Genomic DNA, 22,904 nt, shown 5'->3' with positions numbered 1-22,904 from the left:
TCTGCATCAGAGGTGTAGAGCTAAACTTGTCTGCCAGCGGTAGAGTGGCCACTTGGAAAGACTAGGATATTTCTCATTGGGTCCTTCTGGCTGGACACAGCAAAATCCACACATAAGGCATGACTCTCTGAGCCACAGACTCAGCCAGGCTTACAAAAAAGGGAAAACTTACAATTTACACATGTATAAACATACAAAAACACACAGCTTGGTCATTTTAGTAATGACCAACGTTTTACAAAGGGCAGTGCAAATTTGTGGCTTAAAAATCACAGTGTAAGCACAGGTTTTACACACATGTTTCTCTCTTAAAACATTTTGGCAGTTCAGATAAATGAGAGGAGGCTGGCGGAGAATCGATATGTTTACGATATATGAGGATGAACTCTTTCTGACAGACATTGCTGGGGACTGCGTGTGGACCTGAGGACTGAAACACAAGTAGAGTCCAGGATTAATCCAGAGAAAACTATTGCTCCATAGAAACCGGAAATCCGTGTGTAACAACTGATATGCACCATGTGCAGAAGAACAAAAAAAAACAACATTATTTCCCATCTGATCCCGAGCTGTCTCTGTGAAGATACTGTTACTAAGCCAGGTGTGTAAATGTGCACATCCCTCTGGGTGTTTCTGCAGGCTGTGTGAATCTGTAGGTCCTTATTAAAGCCAGTGTTATGTACAGGCATGTGGTATTATATACCAGAAGATTATATGACATTATGTGATGAAGGGAAGTTAAAGAAAGAAAACAGACTTGGTCTGTGTGTGCACTGCTGAGATGCAGACATGCAGAGAGTTGTTTTCATTGTGTACTGATCATGGTGTAGAAATGCCGCTAAAAGCCTGGAAACATTATTTCCTTAGGGATTAATAAAGTATTTTGATTCTGATTGTGCAATACAAAGATGTATGTTTGTATGCATCTTGCATTAGAATTGTACTTCCTCCTCCTCCAGCTTCAGTAATTATTTCTGAGCAGGAATATGTGGGGCTCGGTTGTAAACACTCAGAGCGAGGACTGAGTGAAGAGTGCCAGGACAGTGCCAAAGTTTTGGCGCTGCACTCAGAGGTTTGAGCCATCCACTCCACACTCCTTCTGATAACATCTCCCCCTCTAATTCCAAGTAAATGAGCACTCCTCTCAGCAAGGTGCAAAGTAAGACATGTGCAGCTTGCAGTAAATTGCCTGCCACAAGTCTTAATAACTCACATATGTGTGATTTATTATGTTGTGTCCTCACTCAGAGAAATAAATGGTGGAGCAAAAGAACTTCACTGATTACGTGCTGGCAATCTGCATTTACAGATTGAACGGTGAGAATTTGCAAACATTCTGCAATCTGTCTGAGAGCGACTGCAGTCAGCACGGTAGTCGCAAGGATTTTGTCGTCCTATTTTTGCTGTAGTGTGAGCCATGCTTAAATAAAAGGGCACATTAAATTGATTATGAGAGAACCATTTTACAGTTTCTGATTCAGCAACCGCATATTTCTGCAAATACTTTTACTTTTACCTCACAGAAAAGGCAGCAGATAGTTGCCATTAAAATTGTAATGAAGCACTTGCTTAATTAGGTAAATGTATTGCTTGTGTGTTTATTTTTTCCACCTCTAATGACTCATGTGCATGGGCTTCTTTCCTTCGGTGTGTGCAAGCGCGCCTGATTACACACTGCAGAATGACATGTATGTAAGTATGTTTGCGTGTTTACTTTGAAAGCTCCTGCAGCTTGGTCACCTGCTGCCTTTAAACATATTCCAAGTGGCAAATTAGTGCCCAAACACATTTAATCCTGCCAAGCCAAAAAAGAAAAAACAAAATCTGTTGATAGTTGTTAGTTGTAGTGGGAAGCTGCACAGCGTATCATTACAACTAAGAGGCCAAGCAGCTAATTCTAGGGCTCCTTCATGAAGCCGTACTCCTCCTGATTACGCCCCCACTCCTCACTGATGTCTCTCAAACACAAACACTGATGAGGTCTCCCTACAGGCCTTTTATCTATCTCACCACTCGATACAATATAGCTTTGAAAAAGATATGGGGAAACTTGTGTGTGCTTTGCCTTGTTTTCAGGTTCTGTTCAGATACAAGCGCGTGCAGTCATTCTGCGTCACGTGGTGCAGCGTTAAGCACAGCTGGTCTGCAGCACATAGGAATTGCACGCTACTGCTTAATGTTAAGCTCTCGATGTGTGCACGTGTTTCTGTTCCAGTGGCAGTCGGCTATGAGTATGAGGTGTGTCCCGGTGTTATCCACTGGGAAAGAAGGACCGCTCTAATGCAGGGATTTGAACTGGTCCCCTCTGACCTTGGAGGATGGTCTCTGGACAAACACCATGCCCTTAACATTCGTAGCGGTGAGTTTATCTGCTTATTTTTGGTGCTTGAAGGCTGGCTGCGTTTTTAAAGCCACAAAATGAATTGGAGAAACTTGAATTCAATTCCAATTAGTTTTTTCTTTTATGAAAGAAAAAATTGATGTTTTTTGCTTTCTTTCTTTGACATTGAAATAAATAAGAACCACTGTGTGACTTCTTTTAAGTTATGTGTTGATAGTCTAGACAGACTACATGAAATGATACAGAGCTTAGAAGTCCAAGATGTCCTTGAAGTAAGGACATCAAAACGCTGTAGTCTGGGTGACTCAGCTACAATGTGCCGTTATTGCCATTAAAGCTGCTCAGAAAGTGGTTTGAGATGTATCAAATTTGAATTTTCTCACACAAAAAATCTTAATTTGTTACTTGTTAAGAGTTAGGCACGCAGAAGAGGTTGGTCCAGATTTAAACCAGTCCAAAAAGTCAGACTGACAAAATTTTGGTCAGTGCAACAGAGTGAAAAACATCACCCTGTTCCAAAACTCTTTTACTCCCTTAAATCTGGCGTGATGAGTTCAAAGGAAAACAAAAACGACAGACCCCAAGTCTGACATGTGAAAGAACTGAAACCATTCCTACTTTGGAAAATCGTTGCATTCATAAATGATTTCAGCAACATTAGCATGCACCCACTGATGGGAAGTACACTTAAAGGGCCTTTCATGTCACTTTTGCATTCCTCTCTCCCCAGGAATCCTTCACAAAGGGAATGGAGAAAACGTCTTCCTGTCCCAGCAGCCCCCTGTTATTGGCACCGTGATGGGGAACGGCTTCTATCGGAGCGTCCCGTGTGGCCCGAGCTGCAGCGGCGCAGCTCGGGACATGATGCTGTTTGCCCCCGTGGCGCTGGCTAGCGGCCCCGACGGCTCTCTCTACGTGGGGGACTTTAACTTCATTCGCAGGGTCCACCCAGACGGATACACCAGAACCATACTGGAACTCAAGTGAGAGCAATGATCTTGCTGGGTGTGCTCGTGATAAGACCGCTTTTGGTAGGGATCTCTCGCAGTAGGAAGCAGTGGGATTTGGCGCATCGGATTCACTCGAGCACAATGTGAAATAAAAAATTAGCTCAGCTGATACGGGTTAGCATGGCATTAGCTGCGGATGGGATCTGCAGCTGCAATCTATTTGATCTCGGTGGAATTCTTTCTGAAGTTCGTCTTCATGCAGAAGGAGGAGCATGTGAGGTTTAGAGATCACAGACTCTAATCTACCTCTTTAGGATGCGAGAGAAGCTGAAAGTCTCTGCTGAGAGACAAAGATACGTTTTATTCCGTCGTCTCCTTTTTTTTTTCTCCTCTGGATTATGACGATGATATCTCCTACTGTGCTGCAGGCATTACATTCTCTCATTTCTGTATTTTTTCAAGTGTTGAATCTCAATGGGATTGCACAGTCATTTGTCCTGTAGAGTGTTCTGCTTATGTATCTTTACTCTCATTCACTGTTTTTATTCTATGTCTGACTAATATTTCTGGTTCAGGCAGAGGTTTCCTCTGGGAGGAAACACCCCCAACCCACCAAAAACGGCTTCTAGTTTAGGTTAATATTAAATGTGAAACAATACAACTGTCTAAAGCAACCCCAATTTCACTTTATGGGGAGAAAATTTAGCAGCCTATGAAATTCTGAGGGCCTCTCGTTAGCCTCATAAATAATTGTTTTTACTTTCTCTTCTCTCCCCTTTTGAAATGCTCCTTTATGGCTTGTTATCAGGAACCGGGATACCAGACACAGGTGAGAAGTGGTGATTTACACCTCCTTTATATACCTGCACAAATGTGTGTTGAGGGAATAGACAGTTGCAAAACGCCCCGCAGAGCTTTAACATTGTTTGTTTGCCTCCTTTTAAATTGCATTGACCCACCTTCACCTGGAACACGCGTGCGGGTTCTGCACACGCTACGAATGCAGTTAGATCTATGAATGTCTCATTTAAATTTCACTTGGTGATATTAAAATTTGCACAATGGACCGCAGCCAAAATGTCAAGGATTTCATTTTTTTTAGAGGATTACTGAAAGTCTGTTTGGTGGATGCCTCGGTTTATTCATTTCCCGAGCCAGACCAAAAGACCTGAGGCCGGGAGTGGCCTCAACGTTGCCCCGGTCTCAAGCCTCTGTGATGCTGTGAGCGCTGTACGCTGTTTGACAGAAGATTAGACAGATGTTATAGGGTTTCTGTGCATGCACGTGTGTTGTGATGTTTGCATCTGTGCGTGCACCGCTATCGTGGGTCGTATCGAGCCGATTGTGTGTGCGTGTGCGTGTTTGTACTTGTGGGTGTTTGTGGAAGAGCAAGAGAGGGTTCATCCAATTTCAAAAACCCTGACTATTTTTCACGATACTGTGCCAAAATCTGAAACCGTGCAGAACTGATAATATGATTGTGATGTACTTTGTGGGTGGGTAGGAACAAATGTCAAAAAATATATAAATATGCAAACCGTTGGTAATTTTCTACTGTAAAGCCATGTAGCCAGTGCTTCCCATCTGGAGCTGCTTTACCTCAGTGGGGTACTTCTGCGTTTGGCATGTGGAGAGATTGTTGAGTAACTCCAGAAATTTCAATAATAAGAAACAGGAGAAGCAGACAAGCTGACACAAGTGAGGTAGAGAAGGAAAGGAGGCGGTGGAGGTGTGTTGCCTTGAGATCGGCCAATCTGCTGGGATTGTAGCTGAACTCGACTTTGTGACCCACCTGAATTTACAGTATGCTCTGTTAAGCTGAAATACATGCCAAAAAATTAATAAATAGCTGTCTTTGTTAGGCATTTAGCCATAAGTAGCTGAATTTCAGACTGCTTATAATAATAAAAATAATAGCTGAAGAAGAAAGCTTAATGTGTAATTGATAAACGGTCTTAGATGCATAAAGTACTTGGGCTATTGTTGTAGTATAAATGCAGATTTTTCAAAAAAAAAAAATCAACTAAAACTTTGCTTGAAAGAATCCACTAATATATATTATTAACAGAAAATTTGGTCCCAGCCAGAAATAAATTCAAATGAACGCATTTACAAGATCATGGGTTGTGTTAGTGAAGGAGTATTTGAGTAAATCTGGCTAGCGTGTCAGATAAAACGCAATAACAAGATTTGGAGCCTATACTGCATGAGCTGGATTCTTCTGAAGGCACTTCGGGTGGTGTTTCCTTACCCTGGAGGCTTCTCTTTTAGCTTCTGCTCCCTTCTTTTCCTCCACAGCAGTCTTTTACTGTTAGCAGCATGTTAGAGTTTCTCCTTTATTCTGTGCTATTGTTCTCCTAAGTCAAATACATTAATTATTCATCCATATTCAGCTTTCAAAGCTTTTCACTATGCATTCTTCCCAGCAAAGTGCCGATCAGCCAAAAGGGCTTCAAAACAAGGTGCTCTCTGAGGAGAAGACGGTATGGGAAGTGCTCAACATGAAACCACCGTCTATTCTTCCCCCCCCCTTTAAGAGTTGGAGCGAGGAGTTAAGCAAATAGGGGAGGAAGTCCTCGACAGTATTATCTGAGAGCCCAGACGGTCGATTTAGAGAGACAGTCAGGAACAGCTAGATCACTGTGTCTATCAACTCTGATCACTGTTTTGTTATTCCGTGCGGTGGGAACGAGCAAGGCTGGAGTGGGATTGTTTGTGCTCCGGTTGTTATTGTTGTTCATTTTCCTTCCACTGGAGGAAAGCATTTGGAGCTATGAGCATCTAATTGAGGAAAAGACAGGTGAAGCGATTTGTAATCAGTTATATACAGCGTGCGATGCTCACGCTAGCTTCAAGAGGCTCGGCAAATACGATGCACCGTACGCCGAGCAGTGGCACATTTTGAAACTCGGTGAATATAACTCTCTTAGGATCGAGTTTAAATTATGTATGTGCAGTTCAGCGCTGAGCTCTGTAAACAGTTATGCACTTAATGGACTAGATGACTGACAGCAAGCCTGCCGATGTTGCTGTTTTTGTTTTTTTCTCTCTTCTGGGCATTGAGAAGGTTCAGTAAGTAAGTATTCTTCTTTAAAAGAAAAGAATATTTAGGGTACAAAGGCTGTCCAAAGCAAACTGGAAATCATAAGGACACGCTGGCTACAAAAAAAAGAAGAAATGAAAAGGTTTGGAGCCCCGTAAAAATATTTTAATTGAGCACGAGCGTGACAACAGAAACATTTGTTTTGACATTGTAATTTTCCTCACAGGACTTTTTTCTTTTATTGAATAGCTGCTGAAGAAAGGAGGAAAAAAGAAACCTTTAACAGGGTGTCTTCAAGTTTAATTGGCAGGAAGCCTTTGACCAGACCCTGCTGACATTGGATTTCACGCTAAAAAAGTAATTGCCCGGAACTCAGTTAGTTACAGTGTTCAAAGTGCAAAATTTAAATTCCCTCTCACTTTTTTGATCACTGTGTTCAAGTCTTAATAATAATGCAACACAATACAACACAATAGCATGACAGTATCAAAGGTTTTATGTAATTAATGAACTGTGGACTATATGTGCAGAAACAAGTCACATCTTGCCTGCACAGCTGCTTGCCCACACTGTTGGAATTCATCCGACACAAAGGACAGTATGCAGCTTGCAGGAAGCGTAAGGGCGAATAAAGTCAGTTGTGCAAATGTTTGGCTCAGGCTTTGAGGAGAAAAGGACAATTTCTTATAAGCAGTAGGACATGTACATGACGCCGCACGGAGGTATTTCTTCCTGTGCAACACGCTGTCTATTTGAGCCTCTCAGTGAATCAGTTCCAAGGCTTTTGTCCACTTTTCATCAAGCAACAATAACAACAACAATAACAACGGGCAGTTGTTTGTCCCCATGACTCATTCAGCTGAGGTCAGATTTGCCTGGGTTTAATTTTGGACCTTTGTTGCACTCCTTGTTATTGTTCCCTCTTATTTTCTGTTGGGTCAGAGCTTTTTTTTGATGCCGTACTGCGGTCCATTGAAAGGCCATGAACTTTACAGAAAAGATGATCCTGTATATACTTCTAAAAAAATTGAAAGAGGACCGCTTTTTGATCAGAGTAGCTTTAAGTTGATTAGGCTTCTGGGATATTGATCTGGTCAGTTTAGTAGCAGAGGGGGTTGTTAATCAGTTTCAGCTGCTGTGGTTGATGAAATTAACAACAGGTGCACTACTGGTACCACTGGTACCACTGGTAGCATGAGGTGATACCTGGACACTACAGATGTTGCGCAGGTAGTCCAACTCCACCAGGATGGCACAAAGGTTTGCTGTGTCTCCCTTCAGGGCCGTAGAAGGTCCTTTACCCACTGGTTTTCCCAAGTGGGAACAGGATGAGCACCCCCAGAGCTACAAACTCACCTCCAGTGAGCGAGTCTGGCTAAACAATCAGAAAAAGACTTCATGAGGGTGGAATGAGGGACCAACGCCCTCTAGTGGGCCCTGTGCTTACTGGTTGGCACTGCTCAATTGAAATTTGCCATAGAATACCAGAATTGGTAGATCCACCACTGGTGCTCTGTGCTGCCCCCAGGTTCACCCTGAGTGTGTGTGACAGACATAAAAGGGTCTGGAGAAGCAGTGGAGACATTATGCTGCCTATAACATAGTTTAGCATGATGGTGGGGGGTCAGTGATGGTCTGGGGAGGCATATCCATGCAGAGACACACAGACTTCTGTAGGCTAGTCAATGATGCCATTAGCTATCAGGAAGAACTCCTTTGACTTATTGTCAGATTCTACACTGGTTCAGTGGGTCCTGGCTTCTTCCTGGTGCACAATGATGGCCGGTCTCATGTGGTGAGAGTATGCAGGCCATTCCTGGAGGATGAAGGAATTGACTACCCCCATGCTCGCGTGACCTAAATCTAATAGAACACCTCTGTTTCAGTCCATCTGAAGCTGTCAGGAGCTTGGTGATGCCCTGGTCCAGATCTTGGAGGAGATCCCCCCCTGACACGATCCATCTCATCTCATCTCAATAAGAGCATGTCTCTGTGTTGTCAGGCTTGAATTACAAGCACCTGGCACCCATGCAAACTACTGAGTACCATTTTGAGTTGCTGCAATGAAATTTCATCAAAATGAACTATTTATTAAATAGCACAACAACAGTCGCCTCGAAGCCTCGCCACATCATTTTTTCACTTCGCTTTTTGGGCTGTCTTTGAATTGAGCCCTCTGTAGGTTGATGATTTTCATTCCCATCAAACAATGTGACATCCATCCATTCCTACCACATTACCCAGTTCATATCAGTTTTTCCCCCATTGAGCTCTGATGTGTTTTCAAAGTGTTCCTTTAATTGTTTTAAGCAGTCTGTTTGACATCGGGTGAAATCAAAAGCAAAGATACATACAGGCATAAAATTACAGCTGACGAGTCATTTTCACATCATTGTTTTTGTAACCAAAGTGTCTCAAGTCAAAAATATCATACATTGACGCAGCTGTTGGAAAGATTTCCACATGCAAGGATTATGCTGTTCTCCTCCTTATGCAGCCTGCGCATACATTTAAACATAAGGCTTCTTATCGCTGCCTGACATGTGGATACAATTCTGCTGACAAATATATATATGTGACACTATAAAATGTTAGCAAAAACATCCTTGTGGCTTTATTGGAGGCAGTTGTAGGTTTGCTGTTTTTATACTTTGTATTATACAGGCGTGCCATTGAAAACAGGAAAAACTGGCACTGACATCGGCTTTTCTTTACTTCCTTATCAATGAAAGCCAGTTTAAGTTAGCGTAACTGGTGTGGCCCAGAGCATGTCCTTTCACCTCAGTGAAGGAAGAATTAATACATTTCATACTGGAGTTGTTGCTAAAGGTTTTTTTTAAAATGGCCTGTGCAAAGTTATTGTAAATTATTGTTAAGTCATTAAAATAAGTATATTTTTTATTTGCTGTCATAAATTTTTATTACAAGTGTCTGTCCATCCACTCATTGGATGGCTCAGTGGTTGTCTTTTAGGCCAGCACACCCTCTTTACTGAATCCAAATCCCTAAAATAGAGACTAATTAACATCCCTGAATGTTAATAGTGGGACTACCTAATAGTGTGACTACTACTTATTTATTATAAATTCATTATATTTTCATTATTCAGTTATTTTTATTAGTAATGTTAACATTGTTTGATATCCTGGGGACAAAAAGCAATTTTATTGCCAAATAACTGATTTAATTTAGCTGGAATATTGTTTGACATATATAAAGAAATTATTTCAACAGTTAGAAATTTTACATTCAAATTTTAATTACATCCTGTTATTGATCACGAGCAGCAGCATAACCAACCATGCCAAACAAGAAGCATTTAATTGTTCCAGATCACCGAAGCAAGGGAAAAAAGTCAGAAGCAACAACAACAAACAAAAAAAGAACCCCAGGATTTAAGCTTAACTTTCAAAGCAAATAAGTTAAATTGCTTTAAAGTTGGCGTGAGCCCTGTGCCTGGTGGTTCTTTGCCAGCTTTTTTCTTCTTTTTTTTTCACTGCGGGTTGCAGAGAAGTTAGTTTTATCCATAGTGTGCCTGAGGCCATCGAGTCCAAGCGATTGCTGTACTTGGACTGCATGTAGAGGAGCTGGCCGAATCTCTGCTCAACAAGATATGTTGTTTGGACAGCAAGAAGAAACAGGCCAGTCGTCTTCCAAAGAGCTGCATAACACAGGGCATGCTGACCTTATAGTTCCTTTTATTCACACATTCAAAGGATTTTAGCAAGAACTTTCAGACTGAGCAGCAGTGCAAGTTTGCCAGGCTCAACTGGAACTACGGCAGGCTGCTGACCGAGCTTGTCAGGGGTCTTAGTTTTGGTTTTAGACCAGTGCTATCAGTTTTGTTTTGGGTTGTTTTGTATTTGTAAATCAGGATCCTGCATCACAGGATGGTGGGAGGAAGCAAGTGAAAACCCACACAGTCACAGGAAGAAGCCAAAAGCGAGCCACGAGTGCGAGCCACTCCACCGCTGTGCTGCCCCATCGTGGGTTTCTTCATTCTTATAAGCAGTTCAACCGGGTTTTATATGAGGAAAGTACTTTGGTGCTGTTATTGTACTGAACACAGACGTGCAAGTTGTCTGAGAGGATAAGCCAGACGCTCCTGTGACCACAGCTGCTAGTGTTATTAGAAGTTGATTCGTGGGGCTGTAGGCAACCTCCCTGTGTGAGGCTGCAAGAGGAATGCCCAAATTGACCAGAAGAAAAGTTTCACTGATTTAAAAATCAGTGAAACTTCAAAACAGAGACAAATTCCAAGCGCTTTCTAAATGATTGTAAGCTCTATTGAAGAAGGCAAAGGGAGGTCCAGCTTTTGGAAGTCAAACATAAAAAAGCCAAACTGGTGTTTAGTTAACTCTGTGAGGTCGACTTTACTCTAGCCCTATTTTTTATTTTGGGAGGATGGGGGATGTTCGGTTGCTCTTCTGAGTTTCCTATTCTTCTCTTTTAAAAAAATAAAAATAAAAAAATAGGCATAGCATTAGAGCACAGCATTAGAGCTAGGGTCGATTAGACCTCAGATAACAGCAAAAAGGGATTCTTATACACGAAGCAATAATTATAAGTATAATCAAAGGTTTATTAACCAAATTCCAAGAGCTTTCTAAATGATTGTAACGTTAAATGTAACATTTTACATGACACTTTTGTTACAAAATTACAAGTATTTAAGTCCATAATGTAATTATACGAATGTATTTACATGAAATTAAATGGTACTGGTTACATGGTTACATACATGTAATCAGATTACTTAAAATCAACATTTTGAGCATGATTTTTTTTTTTTTTTTTTGAGTGCAGGGTTGTAAAATTAAAAAGTGCTGGGAGACTCGCTGTAATGCTACGAGAACGTCCTTTGAACACATCAAACTAATTCCGAGCTTTTTGATACGGTGCGCAAGTTCAGTGTTCTGAAGAAAAAAACGCCACCGGAAGACACAAACCCCTTCTCACACGTTTAAGATGTACTCACACTAGGTATGGCTGCTGTAGCATGATTGTTGTGCGTGTATGTCCCCAAAAACCCCTGCTAATCGACTCTCGTATTACTCTTTCCCTCTCTCGCTCTTTCTTTTCGATCACACATGCTTTCAAATCGTGCTCCTTTAACTGACATTTTAGTCATTCTGTGACTCAATTAGGGAAGGGGTGACACGTTGTCCTCGCACTAGCTTGTTAATTACTTAAGAAAATGTTCACAAAGACATCTGTTGTTGAGAAAGCGTTAGAAATCCATGCGCAGTGTGCACAAGTCCAAATGAGCTGCACCCAGGTCCAATTCTTCAAGCGAGCCGGGGAACAGTTTGCTTAATCGCTAATCAGACAAACTGGACTTAGGGGACAAAGGAGCCTGTGCGACGCCTCCTGTAGCTGTGTTTTAGAATCAGCCTGCTTTGCTGCGCCTGGCAGAGGGTCGAATCTGTGCTTATCAAAGGCATTTTAGAGCGAGACGTGCTGCCTGGTGTCAGAGACCTGCGTTTCAGTCGCAGGTCGCGGCTCCTCCGACAGGATGAGACCCCAAAACACACGCTTAAAAGCACCCAAGAAACACGGGGCCATTTGAAGTGGTCAGCTGTGTAATCTTAATCCAACTGAATATTTATGGAAAGAACTGAGACGCACTGTTGGGATAAAAGCAGCCATAAACCTGAAGGAAGTGCAGTCGTTTTTAGTGAAGTTTTAGTGAACTCAGAGAAGGGCATTTGTTCTACAAACAATAAAAATCATGTCGGGTGAAAGGAAAATATCAGTTTTATTTTTAAGCAAACAAGGTCTCTGATTAGGATGTAAGAGTCATGTAAGTTCAGTTTTACATCATCAGTGTTTTTACGCCTTGTTATTGTTTCTGTGGACAGATCAGCACTAAAAGGAGGAATTACTTATCTCGATGCAGTGTTACGTCTCCGCGAATTTAGTCTGCAGTCTGTTCATTACAAGGATAATGTGTAGCTCGTTACAAAAGAGAATTATCTCTGGATACAGTGGTGCCACTTTCCTTTTAAACAGGATTTCTGTCCTTATAAAAAAGGGTTTACAGTAGCTCAGGAGGAATTTGTACTGTTTTTCTCAACAGTCTAACTAAACCCACTGGTTGTTTGTTCTTACGCTCTGAAAGGACCCATGTAAATGCTTTTGAAACAAGAGTAAGGAGTGGTTCCATCTGTTCAGCTTTCACTTCATTTTAGGTAAGCTGTGGCATCTTTACTGCTAGCTTACAGCAGGGAAAACATCATGATTTGGGTTAAAATCAACTTTCTACAATAATAAATGCATATGTGAAAGCACCACTCTGGCCCCAAATGTAAAGAAAAAAAGAAAGCATACTGTGCAACATGTTGACATTTTGAATTCATAACCATATTAAGAATGTCCCTAACATACACAATGCTAAAAATAAGATTATCACTCAGGACTACTCTTCAGCTGCAGTGGCTGTGGCCATCTGTACTATGTAAATTAGGAGGTATTAATCTTGTTGCTTCGGCACAGTCGCAAATTTACTCCAGGAGTCTCACGATAATGCTATTCAATGGGATGACCTAATTGCCTCTAAATACCTATCCTTCAAGTGACGGTGTTGTCTAGGCAGGAGTATCGAGGTGCAGTATAATTTTGCAAAACTAGGCTAGTGTCTCAGTCAGTGTCACTTTGAACTGCAGTGTAATAAATACAACACCGGGCAAGCAAGAAACAAAAGAAAGTAGCATGTACAGTTTCACTGTATAACCTGTTTCAACTAACTTTGTCCACCTTGTCTCACTAGCACCAGCCCTGCCCACAAGTACTATCTGGCCATGGACCCGAGGGGGGAAGTTCTGTATGTGTCTGACACCAGCAGTCGCAGAGTTTACAGGGTGAGGAACCTCGGGCAGCCAAAAGATCCATCTCGCAATCTGGAGGTAGTTGCTGGGACGGGGGAGCAGTGTCTACCTTTTGACCAGAGCCACTGTGGAGAGGGCAGGAAGGCCACGGAAGCTGCACTCAATAACCCTCGAGGTAGGACAGCCTTCAGCCCTCCAGGTGAATATTTACAGATCTGTTGGTCAGTACACACGGATCAGTTTGGCAATATGTGGTGCATTTAGCTGGAGTTGTTGCCTTTGGTTAGAAAAACAGCCGTAAATATCAGGATTTTAATATTGGTGCGGCTTGTTACGCACCCATATTTTATGCAGACTGATTGTGCTTTAGCACATCTCACCCTTCAATTTCATTCCAGTGTGTTAACTATCAGGATTGAGATCATTATAGGACACAAAGCTTCTATGACAATCTCAAAACGCCACACTGATAACATTGGAACAGTGATACTCTGTGTGCTTTAAACATCTTTGGTTTAATATCCATGTGAGAGAGTGATAGCATCTTTTTAAAATCATAATATTGATAAAAAGGCCTTAGACACTTTATCATGCTTTCATTACTATACTGATAAATCCATTTCAGTCGGATGCTTTTTCACAATATATTGAGTTATTGATTATTTAGATATTATATATTAAGTATGAGTGATGCTGCAGAGCTAAAAAATAAACTAAAAAAAAAGCATGTATGCTTAAGAAGAGAGCGTGGTGAGCTCTTGTTATGGAAAGTAAGTGACTCTCAAATCATTGTACCAGCAGGAAGCTGCAGCCACAGTGAAGTGCATGCAAACGGGGCTGATTAACTCGCTGAAAACAGCCACAGAACGTTGAAAATTCAGTGTAACAATGATCCCAATGTTGTGCACCGCTGCCTCGGAAAAAGGTCATAAAGACCCGGTTCATGCTATGTTATTATGGTTTCTTTCTGCCTTTCCTCATCACTGTAGAGCTGGCCAGGACAGTAAAGGCTAATTACAAGCTACGAGCACTGCTGGAGTAAAGACAGTGCGGCTATGGGAAGATAATCTCTGCACACATGTAGTCACTGCTACATGTGTGCAGAGAGAGATAGCCCTTTACAAATCTTTACAAAAGAATGCAAGCTGCACAGCCAGTGTTAAACATATTCAGTATTATGGACATGGCCATTTGGTTATTGTTTTCTTTATAAATTATTTTTCCCTGCATTTTGTGTACAGGATACATTTTTGGATTTAAGGTCCACAGTGAGCTCATGTTCTGTTTGTCAGACGAAGGATAATTATAGTGCAAAGTGATTAACGTGACTCTTTAAATTATCCCGCCGACTTCAGAACACGTTTCAGTCGGGTGTATACTTATTATAATGAAGCGAAAATTAGCCGTGCACCTATTGCAGGAATGACTCATGTTATGTTTTGACCAAAGTGACATTTAAAGCTTTGTTTCTCATATGATTTGTTGAATTAGCACGTGCACCATATGCCCTCAAATATTTAGATAATCCCATGGCATTAAAATTATGTTTAATTGGTTCAAAGCTCCAACTGTTCACTGCCACAAAACACCCCATCACAGTCTCACCAGCAGCCCAGCTACACGGATAGATTGATGGATTCATGCTGGTTGTGCTTTTTTGCCACCCTGCTGTCATTATTTTTTATTTTTTTGATGTAAATTGATTTAACCAGGCACCACTATTATATAATACAATCGTTATATAGCTCCTGCCATTCATTTGTACGGTGCTAAAACTTGAAAGTTGCCTTTTAAAGTCTTTACCTAATTTACCCTAAAAAATAACAGTAATACTGTTATTTTGCAGACTGTCTGCCAGGGTACAGCTAGACCTTTTCCACAGCAGACACTTTGCCATGGCACAGTAGGACCAGCACAGGTGTGACTAATAAACTAATAATCATGGCTGGAGCCCATTGAGGTGCTCTAGTTTCAGGCTCTGGTATTATGTATGCTGACTCACTGTCAGGGCTTACACTTCAATGGAATAAGGCCATTGTTAATGCTGTTCGTTGCACCTGTGCTTTTCTTGCTTTAACAACTCCAAATGTCTCTGTGGAAAAAAGTAGAAAAAGGTCTGTTTTTGGCTCTGTGGTTCAAAACACCCCACAATGTAATGACTGGAAATGGAAAAGGGGAAAAAAATCTATTTTTCGTTCCACGGACTTGTCCACAAAGCCTAATTTAGAAGAATTACCAGAAAATATGTCATGAGGATGTGACTTAGAGCTTGCTTTCCATCATTGTTTTTGTGCTGACTGCTCACGGTAACACAGTGCACCCTCGAAGCTGCAGTCGGCACACAAACACATGTACTTACTTAGGTTTCAGGTCGGGTTGCGTTCATGGACATTTAGTTTGTGTAAGCACCAGTTTTTCACCTTTTCTTTTTAAAAAGAAACCATTAAGTTGATAAATTAAGCATAGCCTACGTAAACTTAAACGTAAACCCAAATTACTACCACACCTGCAAACAAGTTGAAAAAAAAATCAGGTGTAGGGATACAAAAATGTGTGAGAAGTGTTCAGCATTGTGTAAAAATCTTGAGCCAACCCTCGTTTCTTTATATTTTGCTTGTGATGAGCCAGAGATAGCAAACTTACAGGGTGACTCAAGACTTTTGCACAGTACTGTAAACTTGTATATGTTTAGTTTGAGTGCAAATGTGTGGCAGTATTATGATGAATCAATCAAACATTGATAAGTTTGAATGATGAATTCATTAGAAAGTAAAAAATAAAAGTTTCCAACCTTGAAACGCCAAGTTTATCGTATTTGATACATGGGTTTTTAAGACCTCTACATCATCAGGGGGATTTTTATTTTTCATAAACAACCTCATGTTTACAATCAGACACATGCTGTGCTCATACATGCAAATTTATATTATCAGAAGCTTGAATAAACACCTTTTACAAGGTTAGATTATTAACTATAATAACAGAAAGTTACAAAATTGTAACAATTTTTAGCATTCAATAGATTGTTTATGTGCATTAAATTAAGCAACTTACGAAATGATTAACTTATCTGCGTTTGATTCTCGGCTTTTAGGGAGAATGTTGGCAGTTGTGTCCTTGTATTTCACACAATATGTGTTTCAGATGGTCTCCTTTTGAATATACTTCAGATATTCTCTGCAGAAAATTATTATAATTATAAACTATAAACTATAAATTATAAACTGAAAGCCTAAATTTACCTATCTCCAAATTGTCCTGGTCTAGTCCCTAAAATATTCAGTTTCAAAATCTTATCTTTATGCACACTGTGGCTGTGGTAACAGTCATAAATTCCTGTGACGCAGCAGCGCTGTACTCTTCTGTCTCTTCTGTAGATTGATTAAATCGCCAAGTTATTTTGCTAATTTCTGGCTACAAGAGAAATATTTTTATCTTGTTCCTAAGGCAAGGGAAGTTTGATCTTTGTTAAAATGACAATAATAGTTCAACTAATAGGGTAAGCATAGCTTCCCCTGGCTTACAGGGGGAGAAAGCACTTGTAGGCATAAACTTAAACCAGAATATGCCTGTCATATTAAGCGTTTCTAATGCACAGAAGTCTGCAGATTTAGTTCTTGATTCCCTCCTAGCTTTAGCCGGGTTCAAGCAATTTAAATTAATGCACATACATTTCAGACATTAAGCCCGGGGTGTTGATTTGAATTGGTTAATCGTTCTGCCCTCACTTATTAGCTGACAGGAGTGGATTCCAGCTTTTCCTGCTATTGTCTGCCATTGCACTACTACATTTTAATTCCTTTTGTTCTGGCCTGGCTGTGAGCTGTAGCAAATTTAACTGGTCTTGTCTGACTTTTGTCATCAACCCACAGGATACCTGGGGTTAGGGATTTTTTTTTCTTTTTCTTTTGGTCCCTTACACTCATAGCAGTTTGGACAATAGTGGTGAGAGAAACAGTCTTCGTCTATAAAGCGGTGCTGAATGTGTTTATTGTATATAGTGCTGCGAAATGTGTTCCAAAAGAAGAACGACAACAGATGGTGTGACCTCCGCAGGCTGATATAACCTCAATATCATAGCGACAGAAGCCTAAATCTGCAGAGAAACTGCAGCAAGTTCTCAGAGATTCTCACGACAGCTTATCTGTGTGTGTGAGAATCTGTGCTGTTTTAAAAACACAGAGAAGCAAACACAGACTACTGATTTCATTTATTTTTCTGTTAATGTTCATCTGCGTCTTCACATTGCAGAGATCCATATTTTTGCAAGTGTATGTTGACAATTCATCTCAATTTAGCCGTCCTTCACACCCACACGTTATATCGTTTATTCTGTGATGTACTGTGCACCGTGACTGTATGCACAGACAAAGGGTGATGCAAATATAACTGCACAAGTACAGCTCCAGGTTGCCTACTGACTAATGCAGTAAAGCTCGAGTGCTCGTATACAGAAAAAGCTGCAGTTCACTTTATTTGGTCAGTGACTCTGAACTCACCGCGGATTAAAATCAAATGTCATATGCTACATCAGTTGTCCTCCAGGATGTCACACTACAAAGGTTAAAATGGCAGATTTTTTGTTCCTGCCTTCCAGCGTTCGGTCTCCAGGTGTCACGGGAGATTTTTTAGCCACAGGCCTGTCACTCAGGCTACACCCACAGTCCTGCAAGGCCTGTTCTGTCAGTCATACTCAGCGTGCGCCTGCGATGCCGTCCGACGTTGGAGGCAGACAGCCGGTCGATACAGAGCGCAATAAATAAACGTAGCGTGCCTCCGTTCTTTAAATGTCACTAAACACAGGGAAGCTCCAGGTTTGATGGGGGATGTTTGATTTTAATTTCCTCCATCTTCTTGAGTTCATTCAGATATATAAAGGGACAAGAGGAGGAAAAAAGAGAAACAAGAAGATGATGAGCGAAAAAGATCGCGGTTGACTCGTACTACCATTTGACACATGATCTGTGGCCTATTGTTCTGTGTATACGCGCTACTTACACCTTAGAACATGCCGTATCTCTGCCTTCGTGCAGTAATAGAATATTCTGTCCCAAGACTCCTCTTGTTCACTCAGGGTGCGGTAATTTATACTGACTCATTGGAGTTCACAGAGTCTCTTCTGTGGCTATTGTGCTCCTACTAACCAGCTCTTATAAAGGATCTAGAGATTTCTGCCTGGAGCCCCTCGGTTCGCTGTCATCTATCTGCCACAGCCCACACTCCCCCCCTCCCATCACCCTCTCTCCAATGGTAATGAGTGGTAGACTTCACAGAGAAATAGCTGTCCCCTTCTTTTTTGAAGTTGTGTCTCTGTGATTCTCCAGCATTGATCTCGCCTCTCGTCCTCTGGTGAGCTCCTCGCTCCAAATTAGCACCTTCCTCTTTTTTCCTTACTTCTTCCATCTGTTTTTCTCCCCCCTCCACCAATCGCGTCGATGAATCACCCCCGTGCCCCGGTGTTCAAATAGCAGCGGTAGGCCTGCTGCGACGCATAATATTGTTGCAGCACGGCAAAACAGTTGTTAAACAGTAATCCATAATTTTAATTTAGCTGACAGCGTTGCGATGTTGCACAGCGTTCTCGCTTATAGTCCCCCCTCACTCCGCCCCACAATAACCTAAGCTACAGGGATTATCGTGTGTCCTTCAAACATTCACTCATGAATACAAGATCTGGGGCATTGTTTGGAGCTGGCTGCACATTTGCTTCTGCAGTCAATTAGCTTGGTAAATAAAAGGCCTTGCTCCATTTAGGATGGATCCCATGTCTGACATGAAAGAGGCGTCAATCCCTCAGGAACAGGAACAGCCTTGGCTCACATTTTAGACTAATTCCGTTCACAGCGTAAAGGGATCCCTTTTTTTGTTTGTTTGTTTTTTTAAGCAATCGTCCAATAAAAGACACACATATGTAAAAATAGCAGAGTGCTCTGTTTCTTTCATGTGTTGGTTTGGACAGAGGACTTCAGAGGGAGCCCGGTGATTGAAGGTTTAGTTGTTGGCGGCTGCAGTGTGCAGGTCTTATCTTTAATTTGTTGACTAGTCCCAGGCAGCAGAGCTGACATCCACAGAGAGAGGTGTGCGCGTCTATGGGCGTGCACGTGGTGGTGGGAGCACTTGCATTGTCAGTCTCTCTTTCTGACCCACAGGGGGCAGACTAATGCCCTTATCAGAAGCTGACATGCTGCCACCACATTTCTCCCTTTGCCCTGTCGGCCCGCTCTCTCTCCCCTCCCCTTTTTTCTTTTCTCTTCTCCACTGCTTTCATTCAGTCGCTTTCTTTGCAACTCTCTCTGTCTCTCTCTCCCCCTCACACTGACAGACACATTTGTCCCCCATCTCACTCGGCAACACAGCTGCGAGGCACGCCATCGGTGATGAGATAGCGGGGCCTGGTTGCCGAATGAAGCTGTGGGGTTTAAACTGGTTGCGGTTATTTGCATGTTGAACAGCCTGGGCGTGTTTAAAAAAAAAAAAGCGTCAGAGCCAGGGGTGAATACGCTTCACGTGGCACAGAGACCACGACAGCCAGGCTTTCATGCTGTACAGTAGCTGTCTTGGCTGGTGGTTGACATATAAGCAGCTTAGGTGAATGAATATCTTCACACACTGGGTGCTGGTCTCATTAACAGAAATAGCTGGAAACGCAGCAGCGCGCGCAGGATCACTTCCCAGTTTGTTTCAGCAGCGGTGAATCAAACGGTGCTTTGCTGTCAGCCAGGCCGCACTCAAACCATTAACTCAGCAAACACTGGTCCCCTGCCTCTGCTCAGGCAGTGATGCCTTATGAGTGGTACTGTCCTTTAACTGCACCGCTCTAATCGCTGCGGCCCGCGTTCCACTTTTCTTAAATCTGCTACTTCCCAAAACTGTGTGTCCTTAGCGAAAGGCAGTGAGGGAAGTTCTGAGGTCTCCTACGGCTGCGAGGCTGGTCTGTGCCAGCTGCTCTGCGTTATAGCACCGGAATGAAAATGCCATTGTTATTCTACCAAGTAAATACAGGCCCAGTAAATGGTAAATGGCCTGTATTTGTATAGCGGTTTTACTAGTCCCCCCTAGGGACCCCAAAGCGCTTTACACACCCAGTCATCCACCCATTCACACACTGGTGGAGGCAAGCTACAGTTGTAGCCACAGCTGCCCTGGGGCAGACTGACAGAAGCGAGGCTGCCATATCGTGCCATCGGCCCTTCTGGCCAACACCAGTAGGCGGTAGGTGAAGTGTCTTGCCCAAGGACACAACGACCGAGACTGTCTGAGTCGGGGCTCAAACCGGCAACCTTCCGATTACAAGGCGAACTTCCAACTCTTGAGCCACGATTGCCACCCTCGACAGTACTGCCGATACCAACGCTGAAACTAATAACATGTCACAGTAACAGTGTGTTGTGATTTATGAGATGAATAATAATCAATTAGCAAATTCTAAACACATTTTAATGACCATTAAAATACTGTAATTGTTACTTTCCTTATTAATTAGTTAATGCAACAAAAACACAACTTTCAGCTTTTCATGTATTATGAAACTGTTTTTTTGTCCGTCTCTAAAACACTTTGGGTCGACTTCTGTTGTTCTAACAGGCTATAAACAAAACAGACCTCACAATCAACACGAAAAGGTTCTGACATTTTTCATAGTTCATGTTTAGGGATATTGTTTCTTTTCTAACAAAATAACTTATTTAACATGGCTATAGACGGGCTCAGATTATATTCAATTAAAATAATACATTCTGTTATTTGAATGTCTGAATATAGTCTATAGGTACTCAAGTCTGCTAAAGTAACAGCTATGATGACCAACAGCACTTAATGATAAAGAGACGGCACACCAGAGTAGGGAGGAGGGGGTAGAGTAAAGTGTAGCTGCACAAGATGAGCAGTGTTTGTGGAGACACGTCTCCTGTTCTGCTGAACTTAGAGGATGAAAACAAACTAAAGTATTGATCCGGTTATGCTAATGTCCATCCAAACACCAATACCAGCACTGCATTGATACTATAAATTAGATTGATCCACTGCTACTGCTACAGAAGTAGATAGATTGAAATATTATTATTGTTGGTATTGGTATCGGATCAATGCTAGCATGATAGGAACGATACTTTAGTATGTTTCCAACCTCAAAGTTCAGCATGTAGGACACTGAATCGTGTTAAATAAATAATTTTTGTGGGAAAGAAAAAAATATACCTCAAACATGCACTGTGAAAAATGTCTGAACCTTTTTCTGCTGGCTGTCATGTCTGTTTTATTTATAGCCTACAGCACATTTAAACAACAGAAGCCGACCCAAGTGCTTCAGAGACAGGCGCATTTACCTTCCAGGTCTCCAAAAAAGCCCAGTTTCAAATACACAAAAAGTTTGTGTTAACTAATTATTGTGAGAAGCAAAATTCACAGCGATTTCATAAAAATGTGTTTAGAATTTTCAAATTAATGATGATTCACCTGGTGTTGGTATGGACCTGCGTTTACTTGGTGTAATTACTGGGTACTGGACTGATACCAAAATTTGCCGTATCACACAGCACTAAAGTGAAGTCCTACGGCTGGGTAGCTGATCTGTGCCAGCTGCTCCGTGTTATGACACCGGAATGAAAATGCCATTGTTATTCTACCTCTGGCTCCCATAGCATTTAGTGACAGTTGCACCTCGCAAAACAGGAGAGCGGATTAAATTGATAGAGAAACAGAGGGAGCTCAGGACCGAGGGAGGAGGAGAGTTAAAGATAAAGCGAGCGCAGCCGAGAATGAAAAATAATATGACATTAATAGAGAAAAATAGAAAATGGAGAGAACCAGAGAATGCATGAAATGGATGAGGAGAGAAATAGAGCGAGAGTGGACTGAGTGTTTCGCATCCAAATCCTGCAGCATGCAGCAGTCCCACTCCTCATCTGCATATTAAACTGGCCCTGTGGCTGCTTTCCCGCTCAGTGGGTCAGCTATCATTGTTTTTGTTGGTTTAAACAGAGCGCTGTTTCACAAAAACAAGGGCATATGATAAGTCACACTGCGTTTTTTGAACTCAAAGATTCGGTTCGTGTGTGAGCACGTGCACGTGCGCGCACAGCCTGCCCCCGTGTTTCCTTTCGCATTGACCGAGCTTTTGTCTTTGCCCCTGGACATTCCTGCATTAATGATACACACATGAATTAATCACACAGCAAGGCAAACAGCAGCATACTCTATGATAATGCAAAATAGAGGAGACGCCATTGGGCCATGCTAGTTCTACCGCAGCTCGTTTTCACACTGCAGCATCCATGATAATTAGGAGAGCGGCGGCGGTTTTGTCGAGGCAGAAATCCATCGTTGAGCAGCCACAATATGAAGCTGTGCCAGAGACTCATTTTCTCTCAGAAATAATGCTAAGAATATAGCTGCCAGTGGCAAATCTGGAGGGCCAAGCAAAAGAGCGTGAGGCAAGGCACATAGCAACACAGGTACATCAGGACTTTTTCAGCAGGTGAGCCAAGTTTGACATAGCTGGGGAAAGAATTGCAGACACATGGCCTGTGTCATGTCTGCATTTTTACTGCTGACTTTGTCACTGTATGAAACAGTGACAGGCCCTGCTCGACTGCATCACATTAAAAGATAACTCTGAGTAAATAATGCATGCAGCCTCACTTTATGCCGCATGTTTTTCTGAAAATTTCCAGCTGACCCACTGCCACAAGTCACACTAGTCTCTTTCCAGATGGTCTAATGAAACACTTGACAATTAAAAAACA

General features: G+C 41.9%; 1 protein-coding gene across 2 annotated transcripts in view; it reads left to right on the top strand.

Moving 5' to 3' along the window:
- Positions 1-22,904, top strand: part of tenm1 (teneurin transmembrane protein 1) — a 210,987-nt gene that overhangs the window by 140,686 nt on the left and 47,397 nt on the right. For both annotated transcript variants that reach the window (XM_085134297.1, XM_085134305.1), the window contains exons 19-22: positions 2,216-2,359; positions 3,072-3,324; positions 4,100-4,120; positions 13,104-13,336. In XM_085134297.1, coding sequence (XP_084990423.1) covers positions 2,216-2,359; positions 3,072-3,324; positions 4,100-4,120; positions 13,104-13,336 — 651 coding nt within the window. The remainder of the gene's footprint in view (positions 1-2,215; positions 2,360-3,071; positions 3,325-4,099; positions 4,121-13,103; positions 13,337-22,904) is intronic.

The sequence above is a fragment of the Neolamprologus multifasciatus genome, chromosome 2 (assembly GCF_963576455.1).
Source record: "Neolamprologus multifasciatus chromosome 2, fNeoMul1.2, whole genome shotgun sequence".
Taxonomy (NCBI): Eukaryota; Metazoa; Chordata; class Actinopteri; order Cichliformes; family Cichlidae; genus Neolamprologus; species Neolamprologus multifasciatus.
Note: the sequence above shows the minus strand (reverse complement) of the source record. Positions and strands in the feature narration are given on the sequence as shown.